Below are 21,168 nucleotides of genomic sequence, written 5' to 3'. Positions count from 1 at the left end.
TGATCAAGAGCCCCTCCCCAGCTTTCCTGGAGCCCCTTTCGGTACTGGAAGCTGCTCTAAGGTCTCCTCGGAGCCTTCTTTTCTCCAGGCTGAACAGCCCCATCTCTCTCAGCCAGTCTTCCTATGGGAGATGCTCCAGCCCTCTGATCATCTTTGGCCTCCCCTGGACTCGCTCCAACACCTCCATCTCCTTCCTGTGCTGAGGAAGTAAACCTGAAGCTTCTGTGAATATCAGCGAGTGAAAACTTGTGTGTTCTTAATGTATGATTTTTCCATGATTTAATATATGGTGACCAAGTTTTCCTTCCAGCCCAGTGTGAAATCTCACTGCAGCCCTCGTAACCCGCGGCGGGGCCGTACTGGGACGGACTCGCCAGCGTGTGACGTGGATTTTGTTATCCCCGGCCACAAAGGCTGTGCAGGGTCTTTACAGCTGTTGTCGCGGTGTCAGCTGGTCGGAGCGGAAAAGGTCAGGAGATGAAACACGGGAGCCTCTCCTTTGGGAAAAGGAGACTCGGTGTATAAAAAAGCAACCGCGGGAAATGGCTGGGAGGTGTTTCCTGAATTGCACTCCAATTGCCTGACTAGTCGGTTTGTGTCCTCTGCCATAGGACTCCCGTATGAAGGGGGATAACTTTGTGTAGTGTTTCTGGAAGACAAAGCAGCAACAAAGTGTGGAGAAAACTCTGCCAGAGGCGCTGGAGAATCCCAGGGAGGGGGTTGAGTCACCTTCCCTGAAGGTGTATAAGGCACGGGTGGACGAGGTGCTGAGGGACATGGTTTAGTTGATTGATAGGAATGGTTGTACTCGATGATCCGGTGGGTCTTTTCCAACCTAGTGATTCTATGATTCTTGTTGTGCTGCTCTTCTCTGTCTTTGCCTCCCTACAGGGTCTCCTCCCTGCTGGAAAAGGGGGAGTGGGCAATTATTATATGAGGTGGCAAAATGACTGTTTTCTCCAGTGAGCAGCTCCTTCAGCTCATACTGAGCCTTTGGCCTAGGAGAAGGTGGTGTGGTGTGTGATCAGGAAAGAGAAGGGCTGGGAAAAACGATGCAGGCTGCCACAGAGCTGCGAGCAGAGAAGGGAAGGGCTGAGGGAGAAGGGCATGAGGTGCACAAGGTGGTGCGAGGCTGAAAAGGGCCTTTGTGCTATGATATAGAATCGTAGAGTCATAGAACCAGTAAGGTTAGAAAAGACCTCGTAGGATCACCAAGTCCAGCTGTCACAGGTTGCCTGCTGTAACAATAGGCGTCTCAACACCACCCACACAGAGTAATTTATATGGAAGGGTTATCTGGATGTTTAGTGACCAGCATTTAAAAACCCTCCTTTAGTAAGACTTCAGGGGTGCAAAATTTTATCACTTAGAAGCCATTGAAAACCCTAAAAACAACTGAACTCTACACAGGGCTACTTCACTACTTTAGATGGGATTCAGTTTTTCATGTTCTCTTTATTTGCTATTCCCTGTTTTCCTGAACACGTGCACGACTCTGCATATACCTGCACCCTCCCCGTGATCATCTGCCTTAGCAATTCTGCCTAAGCAGCAGGTTCCTGTCCTACAGGAGACAGCTCAGTTCTGGAGTCCTCAACTCCAGACATAGGTATGTTAGAGAGGAGGCCACGGAGATGATCCGAGGGCTGGAGCACCTCCCATATGAGGACAGCCTGAGAGGGTTGGGATTGTTCAGCCTGAAGTAGAGAAGGCTCCAGGGAGACTTTAGAGCAGCTTCCAGTACTGAAAGGGGCTCCAGGAAAGCTGGGGAAGGGGCTCTTGGTCAGGAACTGCAGGGATAGGATAAGGGGGGATGGGTTTAAGCTGAAAGAAGGGAGACTGAGATCTTAGGAAGAAATGTTTTCCTGTAAGGATGGTGAGGCCCTGACCCCAGTGCCCAGAGAAGCTGTGGCTGCCCCATCCCTGGAGGTGTCCAAGGTAGGTTGGATGGGGTGTTGATCACCCTGATCCAGTGGGAGGTGTCCCTGCCCATGGCAAGGGGTGGAACTGGATGGGTTTTAAGGTCCCTTCCAATCCAAACCATTCCATGATTCTGTAAGACAGCGCACAGGACTGTTGAGTGGATCCTTTTACATCTTTCTCATAAACTCTTGAAAGCTCTGATAAATGTGGCTTTTTTCATGATTACTCATAGCATTTTGGATGGTCTACCTGTTTGCTTTTAACACAGCCTTGCTGAAGTTCAAAGTAGTTGTAGCTGTTCAATTGCATCGTTTCTCTTGTCTTTCTTCTCCCACTTACCCCACACTGTATTTTTTAGTACAACTGCTGCCTCATGCAGCTCACGCACCTGGAAATAACCTTCACCTCTGTTTATTCTCACCTCATGGTGCAAAGTAACCTTCTGCTGGTTTTGAGGCATCATTAAAGCAGTGCAGGCACTGGCCTTGCTAACGTGGAGTTTATCAAAGAAAGCCAGTGAGCAGCAGTGCTGCATTTAAAGGCAATGCTGCATTTGTCACTTACCTTTGCGTGCTTATGGGTGGCAAGATAATGCAGGAGTTTCATGACTCTGAATATATAGTAAGTCATTAGCAGACAAGCGAATGTAAATGCTCTTTCTAAAGCCCATTATGGCTGATGTTCACCAGAACTTTGTGCTCTATTATTCTCTTCCTTTCATGCTTTGTGCCTGCCCTTCCCAATTCCACTTGCTCTGCTTCGGCTTCCTTGATTTTTTTAATTTGACTCTGGCGTCCCATGTGTAGTCAGAGTATGTGTCCATTTAGTTCAGTTCTGCTGGTATTTTCATCTGCTGTGCTCCTCTGGCCTAAATACTTGTCCTTATAGTCCAGTAGCCCTAAGGATATTTCTGCTAGCTTCTCAGATCATTTTCTCATCTCCTGTGTCGAACGTGAATGTTGAATAGGTTGAACTGATTTTTATCCTGTATTACAACCCAGTGTATTTATACTGTAGACAAGAAAATGCACACGTCCACTTTTAATATATCTGTGCATGTGAAAAACTGCTTGAAGGAAGAGGATAAATTGTCAGATTTTCTATATTGCAGCTCTTAGTAGTCCATCCATCTTTTAAGTTACTGTGTGACACAATTTGATTTTTACCTTACATAGCTCTTAGCAGCTCAAGTTTAAGTTTAGGTAATGCTTGTCAGCCACTTAGTGTTCAAGAAAGGTATAGACTTGATACCAAACTCACAAACACATGGAGACACTGAATAATTACCCCAAATAGTACTTTATCTACCTAATATTTGGAGAGAAAAGAGTTTTGCAGGGTGGTTGGATATATCCAGCCTCAAATGTCCAGCCCTGCGTTAGCTTGTTACATTGCAGAAGTGCTCACCAAACAGGACTCGCTTAATATCCTTACACTTAAAACTTTTCTTCCTATTGCATGTTTTTTACAGAACAAGAAGAAAACTTTGAGTTTATCATTGTCTCTCTCACCGGCCAGACTTGGCACTTTGAAGCTACCACATATGAAGAAAGAGACGCGTGGGTACAAGCCATTGAGAGTCAGATCTTGGCCAGTTTACAGTCATGTGAGAGCAGCAAGAACAAGGTATGAGACACAGAGGAATACTGAAAAGCATTAGCAGGTGGACGATGAAAACAAACTAAAGGAATCTGAATTTTAACCCTAGACTCCTGGAGATATGCGTGTATTACAACAGAGCGGCGTTAGAGCTGTGTGTGTATCAGATATTTCAAGACAGCTGGTGCTGTAGCCTGTTCTAACGTTTTTTACAGCAATCAAATTAATGGAGCTCCTGGGTTATCTGTTTCGCCATCAGTTTTTCTCTTAAAATTGTGACTGAAACCCTGGGCTGGGTCATGGACTCTCCCTGCTGAGAACCTGCATAGTATAGGAGCCACTGCTGCAGATTTAGGTTGGTTTCAGGCTAGAGGTGTGCAGAAAGTACTCGAGGAAAAACCTGTCTTGGAGAAGAGCAGAGGCAGACTCAAACCCCAGCATATTTACTGGTTAAATCTCTAGTATAAAGTCCACAAAGCTCCCACATGGCAAAATTGAACTCCGTATTCTGGTTGCCCTGACCACAAATGTTAAGTAGCATTTGGCCGCAGGGCTCTGCCGTGACTAAGTGGTACAAATCACTGAAATCAAATTTAAGCTACTGCTTTCATGTCTGCTGCTTTACAAAGCATATGCATGATTTTTCTCTTCTTTAATTACACTGAAATTTTTTTTTCATGTTTTTTCTGCCTTAACTAATATAACAGAATGCAAATCCAGGATCAGTTCATCGAGCTTTTTTGGGAGTAGGTGGACATTATCTAAGAGGTACAGACCTTCTACCTTGCCATTCTTTTATAGGATGACAGGAGTAATTTGTTCACCTTTTCCTGTCAAAATAAGTAAATAAATGTTTAAAACCTGAGACTTCTTCAGCTACTGCTTGTTTTTGGAACAGCAAGAGAACTGCTTCTCAAGTCTCTGTGTTTGCAAAAACTTCACAAGTAGAGAGCAAGGTGTTGAATGGTAGTGGAGGGAGAGAAGTGAGAAGTAATTATTCAGACCTATGGTTCCTTTAACATTATCCACCAAGCAGATGCTTTTAATGAATTTATATTGCAAGGAGGAGACTGTTTTTTTGAAATGGATTCCTGCTTTCATTGCCCTTATCTACCAGCGTAGATCAGACACCAGTAATTATCATCATCAACGCCATATAATTTACTTAACATTTGCTTTAAAAAAATTATTAAAAAGAATTCTTTCCAGTAGGTATTTCTGAGATAGTAAAAAATGACTGCTTATGTGGGTTTTTGCCTTTCCTGGATTTATGCATTTGACTGTATGTTAAGGGAGTACAACAGAGGTGTGTACACTCACACCCATATAAAAATACTAATGCAAAAGAAGGTAAAGAGTTCTGGTAATATTTACTATGTAGTGCCCACAGGGAAAGTTGGTCATTGTGTATATTAAATGTTCTTTTAAAAGGAAGAATCCCTTGGTAAGATTATGCTTGTACAAGAAGCTTTGGGGGTTATATATTCAACCCGCTGTAACACTCAGAGAGGTTTGTTTTTTTCTGTAAAGTATTATTGAGGTCTCAAAACATGTCAGAAGAAGTAGCTGGAATAGCAAAGTGTAATAAGTTGGACAGGTTTAGTGGGTGTCCTGTTGATAGATCAGGAAGACGTTTCTCCTCATGGCCGTACTTACAATCTGGTCCTCATCCTACTTAAATCAATTCATTGCAACGAGTCCATTATTCTTGCAGTTAACCATTTTCTACTCACAAGATGGTTTAGTAGAGCTGAACTATTTGTATATCCTGACAGTCTGTCCGGGTCCCAAGTAGAGGTCATTGGCAGGTCATCGTGGAGAGAATTTAAATGGGAGCAGTCTGATTAAATCTGACCTTTTGATGATAAAAAGGTTTCAGTTGCTTTCGCAAACCGTCCTTTAGTCTTCATTAGCAAAAGCATAAACGTCAATAAAAGAAATTGATTTTATGAAATAATATTCTTGTCTAATTTATCTCAAGAAGTAAACCTACACTGTGACCACTTTACTTGTGAATGGCAGGGTTCATTTGGAGCTCAATTTTCCCCTGTGCGGTCTGCCCACTTGTTAGAATCCAAACTGGACACCTCAAAATACTGGGAGCTCCTGGGCAGGGTGGAGGGAGCCCTGGGAGAAATCCTGAAATGTTAGAAATGTGGGAGGGAAAAACAATCCCTTCTTGGCAGGTGTGGATGCGCAGTTCTTGGAGATGTCAAGGGATCGTCGTTTCTCGAGAGGCAAACCAAAGACTTGGGTTCTTTGATCATTTAATCTTGATACAACCTTGGGGTTTGCCATTTGTTCAACTGACAGTTGTGTCTTCTCACGCTTTTTATTGGGTTCTTACTTGTTGCTTATGCATTTCTTTAAATCTACACAGTCCCGCCTGACGAGTCAAAACGAGGCCATGGCCCTTCAGTCCATAAGGAACATCAGAGGCAATTCCCACTGCGTGGACTGTGAAGCACAGAGTAAGTATGGCTACTTGCTTCCAGAAAACTGACCTCTTCTCCTTCTTTTTGGCCAGGACCTAGGTGAACGCCCGCCATGGGCTTTGTCTTTTTTGATATTACATTCCAGATATTGTTTGAAAGTTTCTTCTTTGTATTTGCTTAATCAGACTTATTTATGTTGGTTCATACTTAATATATGCTGTGCCAGATGCAACCTAATTTTTTTCCCCTTGTTGTTTCACAGGGCGCTTTAAATGTCAGCATATCTTTCCTTTCCTTTGAACAAAGTTACTTCCCTTTTGACATCAGTTACTTCCATTTTCCTCTTGTTTTTCATGGAGAGGGCACATGTGCCGTGGCAATATTTTCAAAGAGGTAGAGCTTGATTGGTGGGTTTTTTTGTTTGTTGTTTTTTAGGGTTACTTGTCAGAAGAAACCAAAGTCATTGCTCATTATATCTGGATACTATAAAACTGATTTGGGATTTTTTTTCCCCCCTCTTTATGTTCTTTCCCTTTTTTTTATTTTCTAAAACATATACTTAGTGTTCAGAAAAGTGTTCTTGAGAATACTTTGAGCTGCAGTTCACCTCACTAACCCTGGCTGAGGTCATTATTCTGGTGCTCTTTAGTTTCAGGGGTTTGCAACAAAGCCACAAAAAGGAAGTGCTCTTGCTCTAAAGCAATTAGTTGGAGAAGCAGAAGGATTGAGAACTTGTGCATTTTTGGTTTTTTGCTGTCTGAAAGTCAGAACTTTTCTTATGATTTTTACATATGCTTTAAATGGGAAAATATTCCTCTATTTTTCTTTGAGTATAATTATCTTTTAAGACGCCATTCAGGATTTTGACTACTGGTCTAAGCCATTCTAACATCCCACTTAACTTCAAAATGAGCATTCATTTTGAAGTCCAGCTCCTTTTGCATGACTATATTGTTATCTGTATGGTTAGCCGTTTAGCCAATTCCATCATTCACCAAACAAACCTTGCCTCATCCTCAGAAGGCTTGAATCATAGAATCATAGTGTCTGAGTTAGAAGGGAGCCACAAGGATCATCTAGTCCCGCTCCTGTCCCTGCATCTCCTCTTCTCCATGCTGAACAGACCCAGTGACTTTAGCTTCTCCTCATACAGCTTCCCCTGTAAACTCCTCACCAACTTTGTGGCCTCCTCTGGACATGCTCCAGTAGCTTTAGATCCTTCTTATACTGTGGTGACCAAACCTGCACCCAGTGCTCCAGGTGAGGAGCAGAGCAGGACAATCACCTCTGTCGGTCAGCTGGTAAATCTGTCCTTGATGCATCCCAGGACACACTGGTTAGCACATTAACAGCCATTTAAAATAGAAGACATTTTTCCATACCATCAAATCTGCTTCACGTACAGGCTGGTTTTTAATTGGTGCATTTGAAATCTCTGATATTTGTATGCCATCCATAGGAGATGGATCAAAACCAAAGGCAGCTGCCCCATCCCAAGCAGTTCAGCACACAGGGATGTAAGCCCTGGCTGGACCATGCTTCGAGCTCCAGGACTTGGGATGCTGTCAGAACAGCTTGTTGACCCGCTGGAAGGAGATCCCAAAGAGATTTCACAGGGACTTTTCACAAAGAGAGAGAAATAATAGCCACATGGATAAATTAAAGTCTTTACATTCCACTGGCTGGTAATCTAGCAGGTGGTAAACAAGGGTAAATGCTGGTTTGGTTGGTATTTTAACAAACACAGCCCGAAACGACTATTATTTATTCACGTTCTTTCACATTGACCCGGTAGTCATTCAGATTTACACCAAAGCTTTGATATAGTTCAAGTAAAAGACACAGAAGATGCTGTGCTCTCTAGGAGAAGGACGGGGTCTTCAAGTGACCTAGATGTATATTTAGCTCATTTGAAGTACTCAGTGCTGTCTGAGCAGACCGCGATGGCAGTGCTACTGATTTCCGCTTCACTCTGTCTCTGTGGCTGTGGGTGGCATTTTCCCAGACCCTGCTTGCTGCTCACCCGGACCGAGCAGGAATGCACAATCCTTTCCCTGCAGACGACTTCTCTGTTCCACAGCTGAGAGAGCTGGGGGTGTTTAGCCTGGAGAAGAGGAGGCTGAGGGGAGACCTCATTGCTCTCTCCAACTACCTGAAAGGAGGTTGTAGAGAGGAGGGAGCTGGGCTCTTCTCGCAAGTGGCAGGGGACAGGACGAGAGGGAATGGCCTCAAGCTCCACCAGGGGAGGTTTAGGCTGGGCATTAGGAAAAAAATTTTCACAGAAAGGATCATTGGGCACTGGAACAGGCTGCCCAGGGAGGTGGTTGATTCACCTTCCCTGGAGGTGTTTAAGGGATGGGTGGATGAGGTGCTGAGGGGCATGGTTTAGTGTTTGATAGGAATGGTTGGACTCGATGATCCGGTGGGTCTCTTCCAACCTAGTGATTCTACGATTCTATGATTTCAGCTCAGCCCAGAGTCCCCACACTCCCCAAGGTGCATTTCTCTCCCCCGTCTTGCTCCTACACAGATATTCATGCAGCCAAACTAGATGTTTAATCAGGAGAATGACTGTACAGGAAAGCAGCACCTGTTTTGTGGGGGTTTTTTTCCTCTCTTTCAGCCAGGTTGTTTTTCATCCAGATTGCTTCATGGGTCAAGCTGGCCGTGTGTGCCCAGTGCCAGCAGAAGGGATGTGCCAAGAATGTGTTGCAGAGAGAGGGCAGGGTGGGACTGCCCTTCTTGGCAGCGCTCAGCGCTTGGCTCTGTGGCTTTTTGGGCGACAAGGGGTGATTTTGGAATCCCAGCTGGAACCTCTCTTAATTATTTGTATTGTTGGAGATGATTTAAGCCCTCTTTGACTCTTCTTGCTATTTGGCCTTCACATTTTTAAGCCTACCATCTTTTCTTTGGAACAATTTGAGTTATTTCCAAAGTGATGTATCTTAAAATGTAAACTCGTGCATGAGGTGAACCTCAGCCTGCTGCTTTTTCTGCCAGGGTTTGCTTTATTTGCTTCTCTCCCTTTCCCCCTTGCCCAGGCAAGTCCTTACCCTGAGCACTTAGCATCACAAACACCAGCCCTCTTGTGGAAAGCTTACGTAGTTTGCATCTTCACAAAGCCAGATGTTTGGGAGCAAAGGAATATGAGATGTTGCTGTCCCTCAGCTCTATTCAAGAGCCATCAATCTTCCACTTCAGAAGTCTCATTCTTCCCCTTCCTAGAGCTCTTTGCCTTTTTAGCACTTCATCAGAGCACTTTGTTTCACCGGGGAATTTCTGCCTTGTTGTATCTTAATCAGCAGCAGCAGTAGGAGCAGCATCTCTGTGCCTGCTGGCCCTTTGGCAGCCTCAGACTGAAGTTTTTAAGTCCTTTCTTTAACATTGCTATCCCGGAGTGTTAGGTAAGGTAAAGTGCTTTTTAGGTGCTGGAGTTTTTGCCCAAGAAGATAGCATTTAGTGTTTCAGAAGGAAATGCCTTTTCCCAGAGCATTGCTGACTTTTAGATCTTCCAGTTTCTGCTTAAAGAGCAGATGAGAGGAAAAGTGGGAGTCACTCTTCCAGGATATCTGCAGAGCGTGGGTTATCAGGTCTTTTTTGTTGTAGAAGAAAACAGGGATGGCTTAAAGAGGGAGTGTCTCATCATGAGTTTTCCAGTCTTTGTATTTTGTATTTGAGAACCAAACACTGAAGCAATAATTTGGGTGGCGCTGAGAAGCCTTGTCAGACCCATCACAATCTTCACATTTTTAATCAGAATAGGGACAAAAATGCCTTCTAACTATTAGAAACTATTAGAAACTATGTCAACTTCTCTCTCTTTTGCTGCAACTCTTTGCAAGATGCCTTCAGTCCCTGCTTCTCCTTCTTTCCCTGGCTCTTCAGCTCCTCCTTGCTCCTCTTCTGCTCAGCCCAGCACTATCCTGTGCCTACTGAACTCATCAGGATTCAGCATGGCAAAGCCTTTCATCAGCAACTTCGTGTCCAAATGGGTGGAGGAAATGATGGGGAGGGATTTTTCTCCGACAAAAGCTGTTCTAAGAGCTTTCACCTTCAAATGATGAACCTGATCGAGGTGCAAGTCAAAGCCAGGAGGAGGTTTGAGAGAGCAAAACACCTTTAAGAATATGGGCAGCGGAAATTTGTAATCTAGGAGTATTCAGTGGTGTTTAAAAGGTCATATTTTGTTTGACAAATTGTAAGCAAAACAAAGAAAGGAAATCAGATTTATAGTACCTATGGCTGCAGTGAAGGGGCTTTTTCCTTCCTTTACCATCAAATTTGGATGTATGCATACTGGAGAAAAGCCTGCCACCTGCTTTTAAGTATTCTACGTATCCTCCAATTCATCAGCAGCAGGAAAAAGGAGCTTATTATTTTATCATCCTTTAAAAAAAAGGAAAAAAACAGCTGGAATAGTTATGGTTTACTGACTGCATGTAGTTCTCTGCAGTATAAATCAGTGGTAACAAATTTCAAGCATGAGACTTAAAAACTACTCAACTGCATATAGGAGGAGAAAGGTGTGGATAGGAGCAGTGAACTGCAAACGGACATCCCTGAACATGTGGTTTACAGCTTCCCATTGTTGTTGGTGGGTAGTGACTTCTGTCCTGTTGAGAACAATTTTTCATGTGCGTGCACTGAAACAGGTGTGATATAAGTGACATCATGTCAGTTTTTTTCCCAGAAACCACTGAACAATGCCAGTTCTCCAAGCTCCTCATTAGAGCCCTGTCTTATGTCGCGCAATCCACCTGCAACCAAGATCAACAAGTCTGGTTTTGCACTGGATCTCATTTATAATGAGTTCAACAACTGCCTTTCCTGGTTTGCAACCTTCCAACTCAGCTGTGCGTTGTCAGGTTATTGAAATTTAAAATAGTATCTTCATAGAATCATAGAATGGTTTGGGTTGGAAGGGACCTTAAAGATCATCCAGCTTCAACACCCCTGACATGGGCAGGGACACCTCCCACTGGATCAGGGGCTCCAAGCTCCATCCAACCTGGCCTTGAACACCTCCAGGGATGGGGCAGCTCAGGGCAACCTGAGCCAGGGCCTCACCACCCTCACAGGAAAAGAATTCCTTCCTAATATCTTATCAAAATCTCCCCTCTTTCATCTTAAAACCATTGCCCTTATCCTATCCCTGCAATCCCTGATAGAGAGCCCCTCCCCAGCTTTCCTGGAGACCCTTTCAGAACTGGAAGCTGCTCTAAGCTCCTTGGAGCCCTCTCTTCTCCAGGCTGAACAACTCCAACTCTCAGCCTGTCCTCGAAAGGGTGTATATTCCTAGTATAAGACTTAGTATGGACAGGAACTTTTTAAGCAAAAGATCTGTTTTTCTGCTCAGGTGAAATAAGATGGAGGGGGGTGGTTCTTGCTGGGGATATGGACTGACTTGAAATGTCAGTCAGTGCCTTCAATGAAATGTGTGACTTCGCAATTAAAAGTATCTGATTTCCTTTCATATTTTGTGTCCCAACGTGACACATGACAAAGAACTATGAAATGTTTTGTTGCCACCTATTTTAACTGCCAAAAATAACTTTTTGCTTTTGGGTTACAGTAAGTAGAAATGAGTCTTTGGATGAAATTTCCCCAAATGGAAGTGGACTCTGGAAATGCATTTTCCATCAGCTCTAAATTTTGTTTAGGTTTAAGTAAAAATTGCTTGCCCTCTCAATTAATCAGCATTTTGCTGCTTGGCATTCGTGAGAGCCGACTAGTTCTTCAGAAGGCCCAGGGTATGGCGAGAAGAAAGATCTGACAGCAGGGGGGAAGAAAGAAAAGCCACCAAAAATTCCTCCCAGGCGTTTGTTAAAATGAATGTTTGTTGGAGAGAGGGAGAATCATACAAATCTAGATTTAAATAACACAGGACAGCGGCAGAAAAGTGAACCATCTTGGGGAATGACTTTGAATTTCCCGGCTTTTGTCAGGTTTGTCACAGCCTTATCGTTTGCAGGGTTATTTTTTTTGTGTGTGTGTCGGTGGAATCCTTCTGGCTCGTACACGAAAACTGGGACTGTTCAAAGTATCACATTTTCATCTTAGTACTCATCTCCCTGATCTTAGAGATGAAAACATACCCCATAGTGTGTTAGATGTAAAAGCCATATGTAGGTGATGATATAGATGGTTATTAAGGGAGTTGATATAGTTAGCAACAGAGACATTGTATCTAGTCACTCCTTTTTTTTCTCCTTTTTCCCTTGTAATTGGCTACGAGTGGCTCTAGATTCCCAAGGAGGGGCTTTCTCCATTACTTCATCATCCGCCGCCTGCCACTGTGTTGATATTTTCTTTGTTTCTTCTTTTCCCTCTAATTCCTATTTTTCTTTTGACTGGAGATGGAACAATAGATCTTTTGAGACCCCCTTCCACAATTTTTTTACTCCTTGAGTGTTCCTCAGAAGGGTTGGTATCTCCACAGGGCAAAACTGACCCTACTGGAAGACCAGTCAACTGTACTTTTGGACAGGACGCCTGCATTTTTTAGCCCCCGAGACAAAATCTTTATCTGCAAATATTAAACAGAAATATTTCTTAGGCATTTTATTGAACTCATTCCCTGTGTCTCTTTTCCTGCAGACCCCGACTGGGCCAGCTTGAATCTGGGAGCCCTCATATGTATCGAATGCTCAGGTATTCACCGAAACCTTGGCACACACCTTTCCCGGGTCCGCTCTCTCGACTTGGATGACTGGCCGATAGAGCTCATCAAGGTGATGTCTTCTATTGGGAACGAGCTGGCAAATAGCGTCTGGGAGGAGAGCAGCCAGGGCCATATGAAACCTTCATCAGACTCCACAAGGTAGGCTTCCTATTCCATCTCGCCGTGGCACGCAGCAGGCAGGTGCTATGTGATACTGCACGTGGCCGAGGCTGCAAGGTATGAGCTCATAAATCCTCGTCTTGGCATTGCAGTCAGAGGTGCTAAGGGCATTACCACATTTTACAACATGGACTTACAGAATTCTCCTTGGAGAGAATTCTAAACAAGACAACAAAAGTATTTGTCTTTCACTGCATCCCAGGAAGAGCGTGTGTCAAAGGAGGGGGTGATGGTGTCAAAATTTGAGTAAACCTGTTGCTTTTTCACTCTTGAGAAGGTTTCCTCAGCAGCTGTACAATTTTTTTTGTTCAGTTAACTGACCAAGCAGGAGATTGAGAGCTCAATCTTTTACAGACTAGGAGAAGTCTGTCTAGAAAGCTGCCTGGAGGAGAGGGACCTGGGTGTGTTGGTTGACAACCGACTGAATATGAGCCAGCAGTGGCCCAGGTGGCCAAGAAGGCCAATGGCATCTTGGCTTGGATCAGAAACGGCGTGACCAGCAGGTCCAGGGAGGTTATCCTCCCTCTGTACTCGGCACTGGTGAGACCGCTCCTCGAATACTGTGTTCAGTTCTGGGCCCCTCACCACAAGGAGGATGTTGAGGCTCTGGAACGAGTCCAGAGAAGAGCAACAAAGCTGGTGAAGGGGCTGGAGAACAGGCCTTATGAGGAGCGGCTGAGAGAGCTGGGGTTGTTTAGCCTGGAGAAGAGGAGGCTGAGGGGGGACCTCATTGCTCTCTACAACTCCCTGAAAGGAGGTTGTAGAGAGGAGGGTGCTGGCCTCTTCTTCCAAGTGACAGGGGACAGGACGAGAGGGAATGGCCTCAAGCTCTGCCAGGGGAGGTTTAGGCTAGACATTAGGAAAAAATTCTTTACAGAAGGGGTCATTGGGCATTGGAACAGGCTGCCCAGGGAGGTGGTTGAGTCACCTTCCCTGGAGGTGTTTAAGGCACGGGTGGATGAGGTGCTGAGGGATATGGTTTGGTGTTTGATAGGAACGGTTGGACTCGATGATCCGGTGGGTCTCTTCCAACCTGGTTATTCTGTGATTCTGTGATCTAAACAAATACTGTAACGCGTTGCTTTGTTTCGATCAGCCACAGAGCTCCTCACTCTTGGACCATCAGTTTCTGATTATTAATCTGCTTTCAGTAGTTCAGAATCACTGAGGGATTTGTACCTGGCCATCAGGTCTTTGAGTTCTCATCACGGATGTTGAAAATCCAGCTCACTGTGGACTTGCTTGCTTTTTTTATGTGATATATATGAAATGCTAAGTTGGGCGGGGGTGTTTCCTGTGAGAACTGTCTTTTACCTACCAGTCATAGCTCAACACAATGAAAATCTTCTTTCTGTGATGTGTTGTTGTACCAAAAGCCAAAGGGTTTTTTTGCTTCATTTATCTAACCGCTATCAAAGGAAGATGTTTTGAAAATAATTCCCTGATTTTAGTAGATTTGAGATGCGAATGCTACTGGTTACAACTAAGGAATTGCTTGGGGGAAGCAGAGTGTTCTCCAGCAGACAGTGTTTCAGCAGGAGCATTTGGACAGGAGAAGGACCTTCTGGGCTGCTTTGCACAGCTGGACCAGCCTTTGAAGTTGTCTGCAAAAGTGTGTGATAGTTGTCTTAGGGCAAGCAGCCTGCATCCGAGCACTGGTTGGTCCCAAGTAGCAAATGATGAACATTTGGCTCTCAGTGTTTGCTTCCTACATATGAAAGAAATCAGAGGGGATCATATTCTGATTTTGTTTATGTATAGTTGTGGATCCTGCTTTTTCCAGTACTGAATCAAGTGAAATTGTAACCCAGGAGCATGTACCTGGGCCACCTCCTGCGGTGCAGGAGTAGGTTTGTCCTGTTGTCTGTAATAAAGTCAACTGTTTCTTATTGCATTATTTCGTTAGCACTGAAAAATGAATTTGTGGTGCCACCTTTGGTTCATCGTCGAGAATGAAGCCAGTACATTAATCAGGCTACTTAGATGAATGACTATGCATATAAAAATGTTCAGGGAGAATCACGCAGAGGTTTTTTTCATACATAAGCTGCTGTATACCTGTATATTATTAGACAGCTGATATAATGATTTCATCAGGCAGATTGAAATCAATTTATTGCTGCCTTGCAGTCATTAGTAGTACTTTAATCTAGAGATTTTATACTGTTGCAACTAACAATTACACATTGCTATTTACTACTGAGGTGAGCTGGAGGGATACCTCAATTCTAAATACTTTTAAAAGGAAAAGGCATACACACAATTGGATTTTTATTTTTAATATTATTTTAGTGTGGATATAATAAAGATATTATTAGGAAGAATCTAAAATACGCGTGACTGATGAAAGAGAACTGTCCAATTGAATTAAATTAGTCATGTTTTCATGTTTGGAAGTGAGTTTTCCTTGTAGAAAATCAACTTCATTCTCTTTGTATTTCATGATCAGAGCTTATATTCATTCATCTTTCTTTGTTTCTGTACATCTTTGTGTTTAGGTTCCGCTGTTTATGTTTGTCAGTGTCATTGTTGCTTTTTTTTCCTGGACTCCTAACACTTTTTAATTAAAGGCATAAAGATGCATTTCATAAATACACAAGTACAAGAGCACACTTACACGATGGAAGAGTTGTTAGAAAAAAATAGAATTAAGTTTATGTGAAAACTTTTCCACAAAGCAGTTGTAATCTTGCTTTGCTACTCCCGTTTTTTCCACTGTTTGCAGCGGGAACTGAAGTGATATTTGTCGTCTGAAAGCATCTGAAAGGTCTGTGTTTTGAAAATGCCTCCTTTTGTACTTTCCTTTGGTCTTTACTAGCTTCATAAGCCTTCTGTCCAAGGCGCGGCAAGAAAAGAAGTCCAAGTTTTCTAGGTATAAGATATGCATTCCTTTTTGTCGCTGCTGTTTTCAGTTTTGCTTGAGGAATCCCATCAGAAGCAGTTGCAATGGACCCAAAGTGGGGTTAAACAACCCCCCCTTTTTTTAATTGTTGCAGGATTGAAGGGGGAAGAGGTGAGAAAGTAAGCTGGTAGAAAGTTGACTGGGAAACTATGATTTAGAGTTCCGGTGGAGGAGGGATGGAGGGAGTCTATGTTTTCCTCCAAGTTTCTCCTGAACTTGTTCACATCCCCATTCCCTTCTGCAGCTCCACTTACTACATCTGTCCCACGTAGAGTTTCCATTTTCAGTTCCTATATATATATATATATATATATATATGTACTCATTAATCCACCCTCCATGGCTTTCCATGTTTGCTCAGACCTTCCGGCCATGCCTGAAAAGTGTTGGAAACATAATAATAGAAGATTCCCCCAGCTGATTCAGAGGTTTAGCACAAAGCATGAGTAGAAGACCTTAGACAAATAGTCTTTCCATGTGTTTCTTTATGATAGTGCCTATCTCAACGTCTCTTAAGTCTTCTGTCTCCACAAAGCACCAAAAGCTGTTGGTGCAACGATGGGCCCTTTGTTAACAGACATTTGTAGAGGGGATCAGACATACCTGGGTTTCACCAGTTCCTATTGTGACTTTATGTCGGAGATGAAGCCATCAGTAGAAACCCACAGGCTTTCTAGGGACAAAAAAAAAAAAAAAAGGATTATTGACTGTTCCACAAATACTGAATCTGTTGGGCTGGAAGGCTTGAGGAGCATTCACCTGCTGGACAAAAAAGGCAACTGGAGGTCTTGACATGACTTCAGCTTGGGGAATGTCTGCACTGATCACCGAATCACTGAAGTGGCATCCTGTGTGTTTCTGTTGAGTAGAGGGAAGGGTGGAAATATCCAGGGAAGAGGGATGTTCTGCAGGAGGGATTGCTGAGTGGCGACTGTAGGCCACGGCATAATTAAGGACTCTTACTCAGGAGGGTGTCATCAATATTTATAAGAATAGAGTTAATCCAGGCTGTGAGTAGAGTTTGCATTTTTAATTTTGTACCTTCAAAAATAGTTTGAACTGATACCAAACTTAAACCACATCAAACATACCAAAGTTGTCCTTTCCTTGTCCATTCAGATTCTCTTAAAAACTCCTTTTCTGAGAAAGTCTTTGGGAAGGATAAACCTGAAAATGTATTTTGAAGGTCAGAAAGGCTGTCAAGTTGGAAGGTGTGTGCTCACACCCTGAGAGTTCTATAGCAAAAGGCATTACTCCTGTTACTTCCATCAAGGATACATTGCCCAGGTAGGTCCTCTAATTTTAACGCATGCCAGGTCTCATCAAGTCTGAGAGGCTGCTTGTAAAATAGAATCATGGAAGAATCACAGAGTTGGTTAGATTGGAAAAGACCTTTAAGATCATCAAGTCTGACCTTTAACTCAGCAGTGTCAGTTCCACTACTAAACCATGTCCCTAAGCACCTCATCTCCACGTCTTTTGAACACCTCCAGGGATGGTGACTACCACTTCCCTGGGCAGCCGATTTCAGTGCTTGACAAACCTTTCGGTGAAGAAATGGTTCCTAATATCCAGTCTAAACCTCCCTTGGCACAACTTGAGGCCATTTGCTCTCATCCTATTGCTTGTTACTTACTATAAGCAGCTCTGCAGGTCATTCGGTGCCTCTGGATCAAAGGCAACACCTTGGATGGTCTCTAGTGTGAAACTGGAAAGCAGTACGGGTTGTGTGGTCACAGGTGCATGGGATCCTCAAGGAACCAGCATAGTATAAGCAGTAGCATAAGGCAAAGTTCAGACTGAGGGTGTTGGCGTGAGTATAGAGAGGAAAGAGGAATAAACACAAGCTCTCGGTGAGCATGAAAAGTTGGCGAAGCAGCTGAAAACCCAAGTGTGGGTGAATACGTGCATGGGGAAGGGGAAGGAGACCAGCTGGCCTCAGAGCAGTGGTGTCCGTGGGTCCCTGATTAGGTCAGCTTTGGAAGGCTGATAATTGGTTCCAGCAATTACCAGCAGCCCTGAGAACTGCCGCTCAAACTTCGGGAGCCCTATGACAAATTGAAGCTGACTGCTGGTGAAGGAGTATCGACTTCTCATTTCTAAACAGGGGGATCATTAGTCAAGAAAAGCATCTTTTAATTACTCACAGGAAGAGGGGGAAAAAAAGAAAAAAGATCTTTCAGTATAGATCCTGCAACAACTGCCGTTTTTTTCCCAGTGCATTCAATATTAAATTTATTGTCTTGGAGGGGAGTGAGTGGGGAGAGTTTGCCTGCGGTCCCTCCTTCAGTAATGTGGGTTTAATTTTGAGTGAGAAGTCAAATTAGAGTAAATCAATGTTGCGACAATTAACTGGGTCTGGGGATGAGATCAAGATTTTCCCCTCTAATTGCTATTGATACTGTTTAAGCACACTCTTAAAACATTGATTTGGAGTGGTGCGACACAGGAGTAGCTCCATGGGGCAGAGGCAGAACCACTCCGCAGAGGAAGGTTGGAGCTGTGGTGTTTCACCTGGCCTTTTGCAGTGGTATGTAGGTCTCCTACCAGATATTTAACTTTATTCTGGACACACCTCACATGCTTTGCTTTCTCCTTATTATTCTTGCCCATGTGGCTTCTCGTTTGTAGGCTTGCTTGCCACCACTGGCTTCCTAATGTGTTGTTGTCCTATTCCAAATGAGATCATAGAATCAGAGGATTGGTTGGATAAGACCTGTGATATCAATGAGTCCAACCATACCTGTCCACTGTAAAACCAGATCCCTAAGCACCTTGTCTGCTTATCTATTAAATACCTTCAGAGATGGTGACTCCACCACCTCCCTGGGCAGCCTCTGCCAGTGCCCAAGAACCCTTTCAGTGAAAAGATTTTTCTTAATATCTAATCTGAACCTCCTCTGGTGCAACTTGAGGCCATGAGTGCAGCATGATATCCAGGCACCATCCCAGCCATGCTGTTCTGCTCAAGTGATGCTGAATATTTTCATTAGCTGTGTGCAAACCTCACAGGTAAAGGGCTCCACCATTTCAACATCATTTTGAGAGGATTCATAAATAGGAAGAACCTCCAACTCCATTAAAAATGTAATTTTCAAGTGAGATATGAGCAGTTAGTAGAAGCTTAGGGGTACTTCTAAGCTCTGCCAAGGCAGCCCCAGGCAGCAGCTCTTTAAAGGGAGCTTGGAGGTTGGAACATCCACTGCAATTTTGCTCGGGTAGTCTGTTTGCATAGCAGTCACCCTGTTTATTCTGTGTACCAAAGGTTATGAGAAAATAGAGAGGTTCTTAAGCGCTGCCTGAGAAGTCTGGAGTTGGGAGCTGGCAGTGTTAGGAATTGACTTTCACCTTACGACGTGAGATCCAGTTTGATCCCTCGCTCACTAATGAACTGAATTTAATGGTGTCAGAAGAAACATTACGCAGCTCGACTATATTTAGCAGACTTTTACAATCCTGCGCTGAAGCCCAGCTTGCTGTTTCTAGGATAGTGTCTGCTACACCGAGCATTCACTGGGTTCTAGGGGAAGTGGGGGAGTAACTTCTATGAAGAATATTAAACCATGCCTTCTTTTTATTGTAAAAGTGGTTATTCCTTGATTATGGACAGGACAGATAAAGGGCAAGCCCAGGGAAGGGGAGCAGTTATGACGTTGGTATTGCATCCTGAATCTTGCAAGGATGCTCCTTTTCATCTCTCATTTCTCGTTCCTTTTGGCCATCAGATTGCTGCTCTCGTCCTGTTGGGCTCCGATTCCTGGCATAAGGCCACGGCGTTGCAAATGGGGCCTGGGGGAACAGCGGTACCGCTCTCTCCGCAATTGTCAGGTCTGGTTTCTTAGCGGTTCTTGGCCTGATGAGGTCAGTGTTTTGTGCCTTTTGAATGTTCCTCCATGCTTGACACCTTTCCCATTTCAGAGGTGGGGGAAGGGTGTTTTTAAAAATAAATAAAAAAATAAAAAAGAGAGATTTTTATTGTGAAGGGCTGACCAGAACCCATCTGCAGTTGGGTGGCATCTGCTCCCCACATGTCACTTCCCTCATTAACAAGCAATTGAATTAATTAAATGCTACTCAGAACACGCATAACAAGCTACCGGCAGTGTCCAAATTAGCACTGATAATCAAGGATGATTTCCTTTATTATCCTGCTAAGTGGTGTGCAGGCTCTGATCTCCCTGTCTGCCCTCATCTATTTACATACCCCCAGCTTCTGCCTTTAGAAGCTGAGGTTATCTTACCTAGTTAATTTGCCACGATCACCAAGCATGGCGGATTGATATTCCTGCCTCTGCTGAAGCAACCCCCCCCTTTCTCCCCCTTTCCTTCCTCCCCAAGCCTGGTCCTTTGTATCTCAAGCTCACTGATAAATTAAAAGCCACCCCTGTGGTCTCTCAAGTGAGTAATAGAGGCAGAAATTTCATTTTGCAACTGGCTGATTTAATGATCCAAAGGGTAATTAATGGCCTGATTATCTTAATGTTAAATATGTCCGGCAGCAATTACTGTGACCTCCCGCTTGTCAAGGTCCAGGCTATGCTCTTCTTTCAATTAAGTTCTCTGGGGCTTAATGGTATGAATAAACTCCTCTGATTCTATCATTCCGGACTCTGAGATTTAAGCGAGCTAGGGGCTCGTTTGGAGTTTTAATCAGCCCGTCTTCTACTTGAGCGATCAGAGTTAACAATTATAACAAGGACAGTTTAACTTTCTTTCTCTCTCATCCCGCCCCCGCCCCCTTTCTGCTTCTTTATATTTTCATTTTATTATTTTCTTTAAGCGCTCGGAGGGGATTTTGTTGGCTGCAGCGGCAGCTTTGCTAGGCTAGTCTCTCCCTATATAAATTATCATGTGAATGCCGCTGTTTTTCCGTTTGACAGGCTTAATTAATTGGCAGGAGCGCCCAAAAATGACAGTGCCACTAATTGCAACTCCAAGTCCATTTCTGTCATTGCGGCACGCTTGTCAGCGGGCATGCCCCGCTCCTCACCGCGGCCGGAGTTTGTTGACGTTTTCCATTTCGGTTTTCACATCTCGTCGGGGAACGTGATGGGATGTGATAGCCCAAGATGTGCCTTTGGGTTTTGCAGGCATGCGGTTTGTGCGCAAGGATGACATTCCCTGCCAATAAAGTTTAGACAGCTGGGCTTCTGCAGACCCAACAGCTGCTGGGAGACTTAAGATTTGACTTAAGATATTTCAGCAAGTCCTAGGAACCGGGGAGACTTTAGGAAGGAATTAATAGAAAGGAAAACAAAACTGTAACACCAACAAACCCTGGGAGTTGTAACTCACTTCTGGTCTTTCCGGTGGATGAGCGACACTGAAGAGCACATCTCCCAGTGAGCTGGAGTTCTATTAGCTCTGTTTTGGACAGCAGATATTTCATAAAGATAATGAGGGAAATGCATAAATTATTAGTTACAGAGTGTTGTGTTTTCAAACACAGACATAAATAAAAAGACTGA

The 21,168-nt window shown here is 43.8% G+C and overlaps 1 protein-coding gene across 6 annotated transcripts in view; it reads left to right on the top strand.

The window, feature by feature from the left end:
* AGAP1 (ArfGAP with GTPase domain, ankyrin repeat and PH domain 1) overlaps positions 1–21,168 on the top strand; it is a 398,119-nt gene that overhangs the window by 341,700 nt on the left and 35,251 nt on the right. For all 6 annotated transcript variants that reach the window (XM_069860665.1, XM_069860667.1, XM_069860666.1 and 3 more), the window contains 3 exons: positions 3,395–3,549; positions 5,903–5,993; positions 12,555–12,777. In XM_069860665.1, the coding sequence (XP_069716766.1) occupies positions 3,395–3,549; positions 5,903–5,993; positions 12,555–12,777 (469 nt within the window). The remainder of the gene's footprint in view (positions 1–3,394; positions 3,550–5,902; positions 5,994–12,554; positions 12,778–21,168) is intronic.

The sequence above is a fragment of the Phaenicophaeus curvirostris genome, chromosome 7 (genome assembly GCF_032191515.1).
Source record: "Phaenicophaeus curvirostris isolate KB17595 chromosome 7, BPBGC_Pcur_1.0, whole genome shotgun sequence".
NCBI classification, from domain to species: Eukaryota; Metazoa; Chordata; class Aves; order Cuculiformes; family Cuculidae; genus Phaenicophaeus; species Phaenicophaeus curvirostris.
This window is presented reverse-complemented; position numbering and strand designations above follow the sequence as displayed.